Below are 12,518 nucleotides of genomic sequence, written 5' to 3' on the forward strand. Positions count from 1 at the left end.
TATATATCCAATCAAAAATTGGTGGATTCGAATCTTCACCCCACATGTTATAGTAAAACAACGTCAAATTTTTTTTATTATTAGTAATTATGTTATTGTCGAGGTAAGATGAAAAAATCGGTTAATCCTTCGTATCGATACCCGTAAAAGCCTTTAATTTATGAAAATATTTGATGATTTTAGATTAACAAGAGTAGAGAACATCCTTTTCTTCTATAGCATAACACATGCTAAAATTTAATTAATAGCATTTTAAAATATAATAATACATTGGGGAATTCACAACATGTCTCTCTCTCAAACTTGGAGAACTAAATTTGTGTGTGAGAATGGAAGAGGGGGGCGGCACCTAGATTTAAGAGACCAAATTAAATTAAAACCCAATTAAATTTTAAATTATTATTGAAATTATCAATCAATAATGCCACAAATGAAGGGAATGTGGCAGATGCAATGCCTCTACTCTAACATGCCCATCTTAATCTATCACTAATTTCACTTCTCTGTTTCTTTTTCTTTTAAAATTTATATAACAAAGAAATTTTCATTTCTACTGCATTCAACCGTGTCGACCGACTTCATTTAGAAATCGTAGGCTAAAATCTTCCAATCCTATATTTGTAACGTGATATTCTAAAAAAAATAAATTACTTCAATCATATCGTTTTCCTACCCGCCTTATCAATAAAAATAATCTTATTCCAACATTATGTTTTTAGATTTAAGTATTATTTTGGTCGTTGTACTTTCAACTGTGTTGTTCATTAGTTCTTGTACTTTCAAAATGTCTGTTTTTGTTTATGTACTTTTTGAAAAGTGATTAATTTGATCTATATTTACAAATTTTTACCCATTGAAATCCTTTAATACAAGTATATAGTTATATTTTAAAAAATTTAGTGAGTCAAGTGTCATGCTAAATTATGATAAAAATAAATGAGATAAAAAATGAATTGAGTAAAGTGCCATGATAAAAAGAAATGAGGTAAAAAAATGAAAATAAATGGATCAAAATTGTCATTTTTTAAAATTACATGAACAAAAATTGAAAGCGTACAAAAACATTAAAATCAACGAGTATTAAAACAAAAGCATGACTACTAAAAATCATTAAGTTTAAATTGGATAGATATAAAAAATATTCATAATTTCATATCTGAGTCAATTTTGATTGATTAATATATCAATTAAAGTTGATTATTCTTTTCATTTTAATAGAATAAGATAAGTTGGTGGAAATTCGAACGTACATAAAAAAAAAAAACCTTAAAAGTTTAGCTTAGGTTGCCAAAATTAATTACTGTTTAAAATTCCATTCAAACAAGGTTATCCATTACAAATTTTCTAATATATAATGTTAATATAAATAAATATAAAGAGAAATTGCCTTTACCTATTCTCCAATCAGTTTTCTGTTTTTTCTTTCTGTATTTTCAACTCAAATTTCTAAATTTTAAAAATAGCTTTAATAAAATAATTGGTGATTTTGTATATGTGGCACATCTTGATTGCGCCATGTGTATCGATTTGTTGAAGTTAATAATTAAAATTTAATACAAGGATATGATTATGATTTTGCAGATAGGGGCCTTAGAAATCATTTTTAGAATATATATTATGGTTTGATTTATAAAATAAACAAAATAAAGGGTGTGATTTGCAATATATTGGAATAAATTTGAAACTGAAGAATGAGGTCAGCCACATTCTTAGCTTAGCTAGCACAATGATTTAAGATTAAGTTTATACAAATAATTTGTTTTCACTATTTAAAATTTTCTTTTATTATTATTTTTTTATAATATGGTTTTCATATGCATTATATTATAAAGTAAGAAATATGGAGTCCATGTTGTATTACATTACATGTGAGTTAACCAATTAATAAAAATTAGTTTTGGAATCCATATATTAATACTAATGTTATGTCCATACTTTGAGGTTATAATTATAAGATTAACTTGGACTAAATGATTAAGTTTTTTTTTTTTTTTTTTGGAACAATATCACTAAATGATTAAGTTGAAATTTGCAGTTATAGTTTATATTCTAGAATCTTCCAATTATAAGTTAATCAAAATTCCATCTCTCTCTATCTTCATGTGTAAAAATTAAGCCCAATTTTCAATTGATCTTTTAAATAACAAATATCACATTATGTAATTTTTGTTGCAAATTGTTTCTAATTTTATTTTATTTTTCATTTTTTGAAAATTTTCCAATTTCTTGATCCAACTAAACAATGATACTAAATATATAACAGACAAAAAAAAAAACAAACTTTGAAAATTAAACAACACCACCCTAAAAGGAGAAAATGATGAATCTTTCTTTTCAAAAAAGAAAAAAAAAGATTAATGACTCTTATTAATTTTTTTCCAATAAATAATATTTAATTAATACATTAGAACTTAGTGAAAGAAAGAGGAAAAAAAAACATGTTTGACCAAATTTTATTATGTGTGATAACATTTGTCTTTGACAAAAGTCCCATGTTCTTAAAGTGATGATAATTGAATATCTTGGTACCAATCATAGTTACAAAGATCATAGATCACAAAATATCTAAACACATGAAAGAAAATATTCTCATATTAATTAATTAATTAATTCCTTACTAATTTTAATTTACTACCCAAAAAATTAAAATTAAGAAGAAAAAAGTGAGTCACCCATGAATCACATGAAGAGAAAAAAAAAAAAAATCAGAGGGTTTTTAATGATGTAGATTTTCTAAATCTTTCCCCAACTCTTTAATATATGCCCTTATAGATTCTTCAAGATTTTATTTTGTTTTTTTTTCTTTGTAATTATCTTAATTATTTATTCATTTTTCCCCAACAATTCTCATGGTGTGTTTTTGTGACACATAATCCATTTCTTATTTACTTGTTATATTTTAATTTGAGCGATTCATTAAAAACTTCAAATTGGGGTAATAATTAATTTTGTTTATTGTTGCAATGTTTGTGGAATTGTACATATATGATCTCTTTGTGACATATAATGGAAGCATATATATTTTCTCAAATAATATAAAAACAATGGTTGTTTTACAGCATATCAAGTTAGGGGGGCAAATAATTATAAATAATGAAGGAGAGAAAGAGGCAAAGTCTAAGATTTGTTCCCGATCTCCGACCCTAATGAAAGAAATATTAATCCTTAATTAAGATTGAATTAATAAAAAGAGATTGTATAAGTAGTTCCTACTTTAATCATGCATGCGTAGTTGATTTTAGGATCTCTCTCATTTAAATGTAGTGATGGTTTATTCATGTACTCCTTCTGATCTGTCACACTCTTTCTAATTTAAGTATTTTGGTTCGAGATCGAAAACGAGAGAATTGCATTCTCATTCCCCCCTTAAAATTAACTAAAAAGAAAAAGATTTATATTTCTAATTAAATTAAGAAATTCCTACCCAATTTGAGTTGGATTGGGAGAGAGAAATTAATATATTGAAATAGGAACCCCTTGCAATCTAATGGGCCCTTTAACAATCATGAAGTGAACCTAACCCCATAATTCTTTTCAAGAGAAAAATAAATGATTCATAATTATTAATAATTAATATATTCCCTTTCCAGCCAAATTCTAAGAGAAGTATATATTCCCTCCCTTGTTCATTGAGTTTGACCAAAAGGGTTTCACTAATTAACCTTCAACCTAAACTAATTAAAATCAAGTGATTTGATCATACTTATACCAATAATCAAATTTTTAAAAGAACTTAACCAACATCAACAGAAAAATGAGAATAATCTAATTAAGCTTTAATATTGTCGATGTATCTATCTATGTAGTTATCGTTGGTACCGATTATTTTCATGGGGAAGGGTATTTTGGTCCAAATAATAGTATATTTGGTAATAATATGAAAAATCCATCTGTCATATATTCCAAGCAAGATATGTAGATGTTTGTCACAAACAATCCCAAGATACCCTCCATATATATGTTTGGTAAATTATAATGGTAATTAATAAAACATTAAAAAATAATTAATTGATGAGGAGGAACAAGTTTTCTCAATTCATCTGTTTTTGGTTATAGGTGGACTATTTTGCAATAAATTGCAAACAATATCTTTATATATAATACAAATATTACTTCTTCTTTTTTTTTTTTTTTTTGAATTGTAAATTTTTGCACTCCTTTCAAATTTCTACTCTACCGTTACTCAAAAAGAGATTTTTTTTAGTAGAGAAAATATATGATTTGTAGAGTTTTAAAACCCAAGGTTCATTCATATTCATCCATGAATAACTAATATGCAAATAGTTTATTAAATAAATTATGGGTAAAAAATATGTATCTTATAAAATAATAATAAATAGTGTAGCTAACAGAATATTTTTAAACCCCACCAGAACATACCTAAACTGGTTAAGATATATACTTTTTACTAAAAAAATTATATTTTCATAAATGATTTATTGGTAATTATTTATAAAGTATGATTAAATACTATTTTGATCTATATACTTTCAAATCCTTCATTTTAGTCCCTGTAATTTAAGAAATGATCCGAACTTGTTGAAACATAGTCATAAATTTGTACTAAATAGTTTTTATTTTGTATACTTTTTTTTTAATTTACAAATAGAAACCAAAGTAGTCGTTTTTTCAAAATATAAGGACCAAAATAGATGTTTCGAAAATATAGAAACGAAAGTAGTATTTAAAAATGTAAGGTTAATTATTTATAAACCAGTCGAAAATCATAAATGTTAGAAAAAGAAAAGAAGTTATTTTAAAAAGAAGGTTCAAATGGTTGCATCTTAATGCCAGGTTTGGCATACAAAAACCAATGATTTTTTGGTTTCTTCAACCTTTTTTGTTACACGCGTGACTGAAAACTCACCATTAATTATTACACATTTCAATTTTTCCCAATAAATAAGTAAATAACTTTTTAGGGTTTATAATATTATTTCTTTTTGAAAGCAAAAAAAGAAGGAATTTTTTAGGGTTTTAGGGAAAGAAGTGCATATTCCCTCCCTCTCCCTCTCCCTCTCCCATGCCAAAAGTGGAAAGGCTTAATTCTTCATCAAAATCCAAGCTGGCTGTGGGAGCACTGCAAGCCTGGTTGGGTGGCTGCGGATAACAAGAATAACCCCTCCCCAATATTCTCCCCCTTTTTTCCTTTTTTCATAATTTCATCAAACCCGAGCACAACTCAAATATTCATATATTAAGCAAACAGAAATTTACACGTTCGACAACACACTTTGAAGCTTAAGTTAGTATTAAGTCTGAGTTGATGTCATGCCGAGATTGTAAGAGATTGTGTACCTTTGAAAATGGTGGGACTCCTACCTTCTACAAGAGAACATTGAGAATTCGATGTTCTATCATTGAAACTGTCATATCTATCATTCAACGATTTTCTGCTGATAATTGGAAGATCTTCTGACAGTAAAATCATCCTTCCGTTGAATGTCAACATATTTTTCGTTGATGAGAATCTTCTCCAAGTTGGAGTCAGATTAAGCTCTCCTTATGAAGTCACGAACCCATTCTCCCCATCTTTGGACAGCTCAGACACACATATCCAAGCAGGAAAAGACCCTGTGCAGTATTAGATTTTACCTAGTAACATGTAATGTAATAACTTTTTATGAGTCAATTCAAGTATAACTCAGTAGACAAGACATATATTAGCATCATAAAGGTTGGGATGATTCAATCTTCCACTATGCAATTGTTGAACTAAAAAACTGCATTACAACTTAGTTGTTTAACAGTGTACATAGTTAAACTCCCTATGAAGTAATAGTTGTGAAATGACTAACTAAGGTATGTCAATATTAAGAGGCATGAGCACCCACAAGAATGATTACACCAAACCACAACAATATCCCTATCTAATATTGGCTAAATAGGTAAAGATATATTATATATTATATATTTATGTGCATATATAATTGGTTCTTAGTGTTACATAATATTCTTGGAGGTTGGTATGTAAAGTTGGGGGGTTTGATGATGAGAGTGAAAGTTGGGAATGATGATAGGATACTACTCATTTAGGTTTCCAAAGAGAGAAAAAGAAAATGCCAAATCTCACTTTTCGTCAAAAGGAGTACAGATTGTAATTTCAAAGTATATGTCCATACATGTCATTACTTCCAAGGGCCACATAACCACTTTCTTTTACACTCGTATTATATATCTTTCTTTCACCGTCTAAATCTACCTCGCTATTACCTAAAAACATGTGTTTAGATTTCTACCGGACCTCTTCTCCTCTTAAAGTTTATGTGTAGCCAAATCTCGACTGCCACTTGGCATGTGAAAAAAAAAAGGCAAAGAAAGAAAAAAAGAGAGAGAGAAAAAGTAAACTTAAGCTTTTATTAAGTTCTAACATTAGTTACTAAAAACATATGAAATTTTGATTTTGGACCAAAAGAGGTTCACTTGTTGATATTTTATGCACAAGTTTTTTCATTTTTTATCATACTTCTTAATTTTTATGAATATTTTAACTCAATGACTTGGTCATTACATTTTTAAAAGGATAAGGACTCAACAATTATAGATAAAAATATGAGAACCAAAACGTTATAAGAGCTGGAAATATAGGGAAGAACAGTCGGTTATTTTAACCAAAGTGAAACGATGATTACATAATTATCTATACTAAACAAAGTAATATTTTGCTCCAAAACATAGAAGAGTTAGAAAGTTATTAATTGTCAGTCACTTTTTTTAGAAAAGTGAAAAATCTATATGACATTATAATATTAAAAAGAATAATATTTAGGTACTTATCGGTGAGTAGGATCTACCATTAAAAGATTGACAGTTATTTATTCTATTTTCTCTCTTGTTATCAAATTTTTCAACGGTAGTAAATATGCAGTGTACATATACATACATACATATATATATATACATACATATACATATATATATATATATATATATATATATATATTATTGCATTAAAAATAAAAATATATAGAGTAGTGTTTATGAGCAGCAGAGAAATTGAAGGGTACCAGTTGGCAAGATGGATGGTGTGAACCATAAAACAAAACAGCCTTTCAACTCAACAAATTCTTCTAATAATATTCTCATTGCAGCTTTGTTTTTCAGAGGTCCAAAGGATGCTGACGTGTGGCCCCCTCACCCCATGCCCTCCTCTCCCTCCCTCCACGTGGGATCCCTCTCCATGTCCTACTCAGCATTCTACCCCCATCATTCCCATTAAATCTCTCTGCTTCTCTCACCTGATCGACTCAACTCCTTTGAAAATTCCATATATCTCTCCCTTTCATCCCTTTCGGGTTATTGCCTTGATCTGATCCATTTGCTGCCGCTTCGGGTTCCCACATAGTCTTTTCTATAGGTCAGAAGTTCGAATCTCTACCCGATCACCACTCTCCCCATAATTGCCTTGAAAAGCTAAATTAATGAGGTTCAAAATAATAGTCTATATGGTGGGCTTTCAGCATTAAATTCTTTTAAAAAGAGTATGAAGTAATGAATTAGTGAGATCTAATATTATATTGAGGGGGAAGAGGGGAATAAGGAAATAAAATAATTAAGGGGTAGGCAGAAGCTTATGATTTGAGAATGACCCTTTAAAGCTCATTGACTCCCACTTCCATCACATGCATCTCTCCCTCTCTCCTCTTTCTCTCTCTTCATATGGTACCATCCAATTCTCCTTATTTAAGCCCTCCACTCCTCCCTTCATTCTCATCTCCAAAAATCAAAAGCTCTTCTCTCTTCCGATTCCAAAAACCCTTCAAACTTTACCCACAATCTTCTCCTACAAACAAAAGCTAGCACTTCCAAAAGCCTTACCTGTTGCAATTTGCAAACACAAAACACAGAACCACAGTTTCAATCAAACCAAAACACCTTTTGAGGAATTACCTTAGTAGTGATGGAGAACTTATTTCGTCTTGCCGATCACGACGACTTCTTCTCTCGCCGTTGCATCTGGGTTAACGGTCCCGTGATCGTCGGGGCAGGACCTTCGGGGCTGGCCACAGCTGCTTGTCTTAGAGAACAAGGGGTGCCTTTTGTAGTCCTTGAAAGAGCTGAATGCATAGCCTCCCTGTGGCAAAAGCGCACCTATGACAGGCTTAAGCTTCACCTTCCAAAGCAATTCTGCCAGCTCCCAAAACTCCCATTCCCTGAAGACTTCCCTGAATACCCAACCAAGAGGCAGTTCATTGAGTACCTTGAATCATACGCCAAGCATTTTGAGATCAACCCACAGTTCAATGAGTGTGTTCAATCAGCAAGGTACGACGAAACCAGCGGCCTGTGGCGAGTCAAGACCATCTCGACTGCCGGGTCAGCCCGCAACGAGGTCGAGTACATTTGCCGGTGGCTCGTCGTGGCGACCGGCGAGAATGCCGAACGTGTAATGCCCGAAATTGAAGGATTCAGCGAGTTTTGCGGCGACGTCTCCCATGCTTGTGAATACAAGTCCGGCGAGAAGTTCACTGGAAAGAAAGTGTTGGTGGTTGGCAGTGGCAACTCCGGCATGGAGGTTTCTCTAGACTTGTGCAACCATGATGCCTCTCCTTCAATGGTGGTCCGGAGCTCGGTAAGCATTGGAACAAACTATAATATCACTGTTCATGATCAGCTCAATGCAATTTGAATCATGGAGTTATGGTTCTAATGGCGTTTGTTTTGCTCTGTTCCCAACAGGTCCATGTTTTGCCAAGGGAAGTTCTTGGAAAATCAACATTCGAACTAGCTGTTACGATGATGAAATGGCTACCCCTGTGGATGGTGGACAAGCTGTTGTTGGTCCTGGCATGGCTGGTGCTCGGAAACATTGAAAACTACGGCCTCAAACGGCCATCAATGGGTCCATTGGAGCTCAAAAACGAGACTGGGAAGACCCCTGTTCTTGACATTGGAGCATTGGAGAAAATCAAATCCGGTGACATCAAAGTGGTACCAGGAATCAAGAGGTTCACTCGCAACCAAGTAGAGCTTGTCAATGGCGAAAAGCTTGATGTAGATTCAGTAGTTCTGGCTACTGGGTACCGCAGCAATGTCCCCTCTTGGCTTCAGGTGAGGCAAACATTGAATTTAAACCTAACATTTTCTAAGAGTAATTTCGTCGAACACGTGTTGGACGAAAAAGTGAAAAAAAAATGGCTGACCGAAAATTTGGCATTGAAATGAACAGGAAGGCGAATTGTTCTCCAAAAATGGATTCCCAAAAGCAGCATCCCCACATGGGTGGAAGGGAAAAGCGGGGCTGTACGCGGTTGGGTTCTCGAGGAGAGGGCTTTCAGGGGCTTCGTCGGACGCCATGAAAATAGCTCAAGATATTGGCAGCGTATGGAAGGCGGAGACGAAGCAGCAGAAGAAGAGAACCACCGCTTGCCACAGACGCTGCATTTCCCAGTTCTGAAAAAGAGAAGTGAGAGCGATTGATGGCCGCCATTGACGATTTACATTTACACACAGCCCTGTAAAGGAGAAAGTTAGAAATAACACTGTAAAAAGAAAAAACAAACAAAGAAACAAACATAGAAACAAACAGAGCCCTCTCCACTCCAGAGGCCCATTTGGGCATTTTGTAAAAGATGGAAGATGAAGATGAGGCGTTTTCAAATGTTCCTTCATTTGTTTTGTTCAGTGAATGTAGTTTAAAACTTGACACTTTTCTCTCTTGTTCTTCCTTTTTCATCAACCAAAACCAATTTGTTTTTGGTAACAAATCAAATCAACTCATCATTGCCCCCATACATTGGATGATTTCCATCTCCAAACACACAATTCTGTCTACTTCTTCAATTAGCTCACATCCCATCAATCTTCATGTTCAATTGATTTTATTTGAAGTTACCCCATATAAACATGTAATCGAGATTATTCTTCCGTAGCTCAAAGTATGTATCTTCGACCATAATTTAATATTATTGTTGCTCTAAAAGTATGGATAGAAAAATAACATAAGTTATTTCATCTGTTTGTTCCTGCTAGATAATTTAGTTTTACTTTCATTTGTTTGTTCCTTGCAAATATTCGAAGGTTTAGATTTCATTACGACTCTTTATCTCAATTTCAATAATTTTGAAATCTTTTCTATAAATGATTCATGAAATCTCAATTTTCTTAAGAAAGAAAAAACTTGGTTTCTCTCCCTTGAAAAGGAATAAAAGAAAGACAAGTTGAAGATGAAGATTAATAATGTATTGGGTTTGACCCCAAAACTTAGTGAATAATGTGATGATCATTAGTATTTGTTGGCATTGGTTTGCACATGGATTGGATTGGATTGGATGCCCCAATTATCACACTTTCATTTCAATTAATTAAATTTCAACCTTTTTTTTTCTTCTTTCAAAAAAGAGAGAGAAACCCCCTTTTTTGTAGAACAGTTCATGACAACCACCTTTGGCAATCTTTTCCATTTGATTATCAGTTCCCTTCGGTCTCCTTTAGTTTGGCAAAACCACCATGGAAATTTAAATAAATAATTTTTTTATTATTATTTATATATGTTATTAAAAATTTATAACTGGCATTGCCCAAACTTAAACCAGAGATCTTCAGTGTCTTAGTTGACGTGATAACCAACTACACCACGACACTCCTTCATGGCAACAGGCTCTTGAGGGTATATAAATTGCTATATTGGGCCGTGTATAGTCCACAAAGTCGAAGTGGGCTTTGGGTTGGGTTGGGCCCAGTGATCTTACGAACAAGTGTGTGAATTAAAAGGGAAAGAGAAGATAGGAGATAGGGCAAAGACAGAATTCTCAAGGTAAATTTGTTAAAACTATAAATTACAATTTACTTTAAATTTGAAAATATTTTGAAAATTTTACCTTTTGATCCGTTTTTCTTTAAATGATCAATTATAAAATACATGTTTAGTACAATTTGATGGGATTTGACAAAAAAAATGTTGATTTTTAGCTAAATTTTGTCAGTTTTGCAAAGTTATTCAATTGTCAAATTTATGAGTTAATCAAATTTTATTTTATGCCAAGTTTGATTTCATTAATATTAGTGATTTTTTTTTAATGTTTACCTTGTATATTGCTAAAATTAACTTATGAATTAGCGAATACTGTACGTATGATAAAAATTGCAACACTTGTTTAAATTTAAGATCTAAATTGCAATTTATATTATTGTTATTATCAGTTTTGGTTATTAGTTTAAGTCTCCTTTATTATTATAATATGGCGTCGCCCGGACTTGAACCGGAGACCTTCAGTGTGTTAGACTGACGTGATAACCAACTACACCACGACACCGTGTTGCCCCTAAGAGTTTAAACTTTTAAAGCAATTCTTTTGGGTCTTCTATTATCCACAAAGTCGAAGCAGATTTGGGCTGGGCCCATTGATCCAAAATGACGAGTTTGCAAATTTGTAGAGAATTAAATAGGTTAAGGCCATGTTTACTTCCCGGTATAATAATAAATTTGTTCATTCCCTTTCATGTTTACCTAGGAATTAAATTAAATCATCCCTTTTAAATTTGGAAAATTATCCCTAAAAAAGGCAATCTCATTCCATTTCTGATATGTGAGTCCCGTACATTTATTAGAGTTGCTTTACTACTTTTGTTCTTTATCTATCTTTATTAACGAGACTCATAACTTTATTAATTATTTCTTTTTCATTTCAACTATTGATCTCTTGTATTCTAATAAAAATTGGTCATGACTTTATTATAAAATATAAATTTATATTTAATTTTAAAATTTTTTGTACTTTGTTATTATTAATTAATATCAATCGATTCTTTTAAATATAATATATTACTATTGAATATTAGAATAATAAAATTTAATAATATTTTAGATTAAATTTTAATTAAAAAATATTTTAGTTGATATAATTTTATTTTAATTATTCATTATTAATAATATTAGATAAATAGTTATAATAAAAAGTATTTACTATAAATCATAGTAATAAAATAAATTAAAATTTATTGTTATTGTAATTAAAAAAAATTAACACAATAATGTATTTATAATTAACTAGAAAGAAGAAAGGAGTATACTAGTAATTATCATATATCTGATTCCGATTCCAATTGTAGTGAACAACATAAAATTAATTATGATTCTGATTCCATAAAATTTATAGTAAACAACATCAAAAAAATAAAATTTCCATTCCGAATGATTTTTATTACGATTCATTCTCATTTCGATTCCTGATAAGTAAACATGGTTAGGCGTTTTTTCAATTTACTGTCAACCGTTCAAAACGTTCCAATTTAGTCTTCTATATTTGAATATTTTAGTCCCCACGGTTAGTAAATTTTAAAATTTGCTGATAATAAATTTAGAATATAATCCAATCCTTAATAAATTGGTAAAAGTTTAGAAGAGGAAAAGGACCGGATGGTTTAACTTGTCTCACTTCACTATACATAGATTAGATCTTATATTTCTTGAAAATGTCAACATGATCGTAGGTTCGAATCTCCACTCTCACGTGTTATTCCAAAGGTTATGAAAATTGATTAAAATATTAATTTTCTTGATCATTTCCTTAGCTCTA

At 31.2% G+C, this 12,518-nt stretch overlaps 1 protein-coding gene, 1 long non-coding RNA gene and 1 other non-coding gene across 3 annotated transcripts; 1 reads left to right on the plus strand and 2 right to left on the minus strand.

Annotated features, from left to right (window-relative positions):
- Nucleotides 1-5,160: 5,160 nt before the first annotated feature.
- LOC148208805 (uncharacterized) lies at nt 5,161-9,283 on the minus strand. Its single transcript, XR_015787105.1, has 3 exons — nt 9,144-9,283; nt 7,008-9,045; nt 5,161-5,595 (listed from the first exon to the last, which is right to left on the minus strand). It is a non-coding gene; the product is annotated as an uncharacterized LOC148208805 (long non-coding RNA).
- LOC111024180 (putative indole-3-pyruvate monooxygenase YUCCA8) lies at nt 7,901-9,397 on the plus strand. Its single transcript, XM_022301793.2, has 3 exons — nt 7,901-8,572; nt 8,680-9,051; nt 9,170-9,397. The coding sequence occupies exons 1-3, from the start codon at nt 7,901-7,903 to the stop codon at nt 9,395-9,397; spliced, it is 1,272 nt and encodes a 423-aa protein (XP_022157485.1).
- Nucleotides 9,398-11,181: 1,784 nt separating this feature from the next.
- TRNAV-AAC (transfer RNA valine (anticodon AAC)) lies at nt 11,182-11,255 on the minus strand. Its single transcript has one exon. It is a non-coding gene; the product is annotated as a tRNA-Val (tRNA).
- Nucleotides 11,256-12,518: the final 1,263 nt, after the last annotated feature.

Source organism: Momordica charantia (genome assembly GCF_013281855.1).
Source record: "Momordica charantia cultivar OHB3-1 chromosome 9 unlocalized genomic scaffold, Mcharantia_2.0 BLBB01000009.1, whole genome shotgun sequence".
In the NCBI taxonomy this organism is placed as follows: Eukaryota; Viridiplantae; Streptophyta; class Magnoliopsida; order Cucurbitales; family Cucurbitaceae; genus Momordica; species Momordica charantia.

Excerpts from the sequence above, each read along its gene's own strand:
- LOC111024180 (XM_022301793.2), top strand. The coding sequence starts at position 7,901 with ATGGAGAACTTATTTCGTCTTGCCGATCACGACGACTTCTTCTCTCGC. Across the intron at positions 8,573-8,679 it reads CAATGGTGGTCCGGAGCTCG|GTCCATGTTTTGCCAAGGGA; the intron begins GTAAGCATTGGA and ends TGTTCCCAACAG. Across the intron at positions 9,052-9,169 it reads ATGTCCCCTCTTGGCTTCAG|GAAGGCGAATTGTTCTCCAA; the intron begins GTGAGGCAAACA and ends TGAAATGAACAG.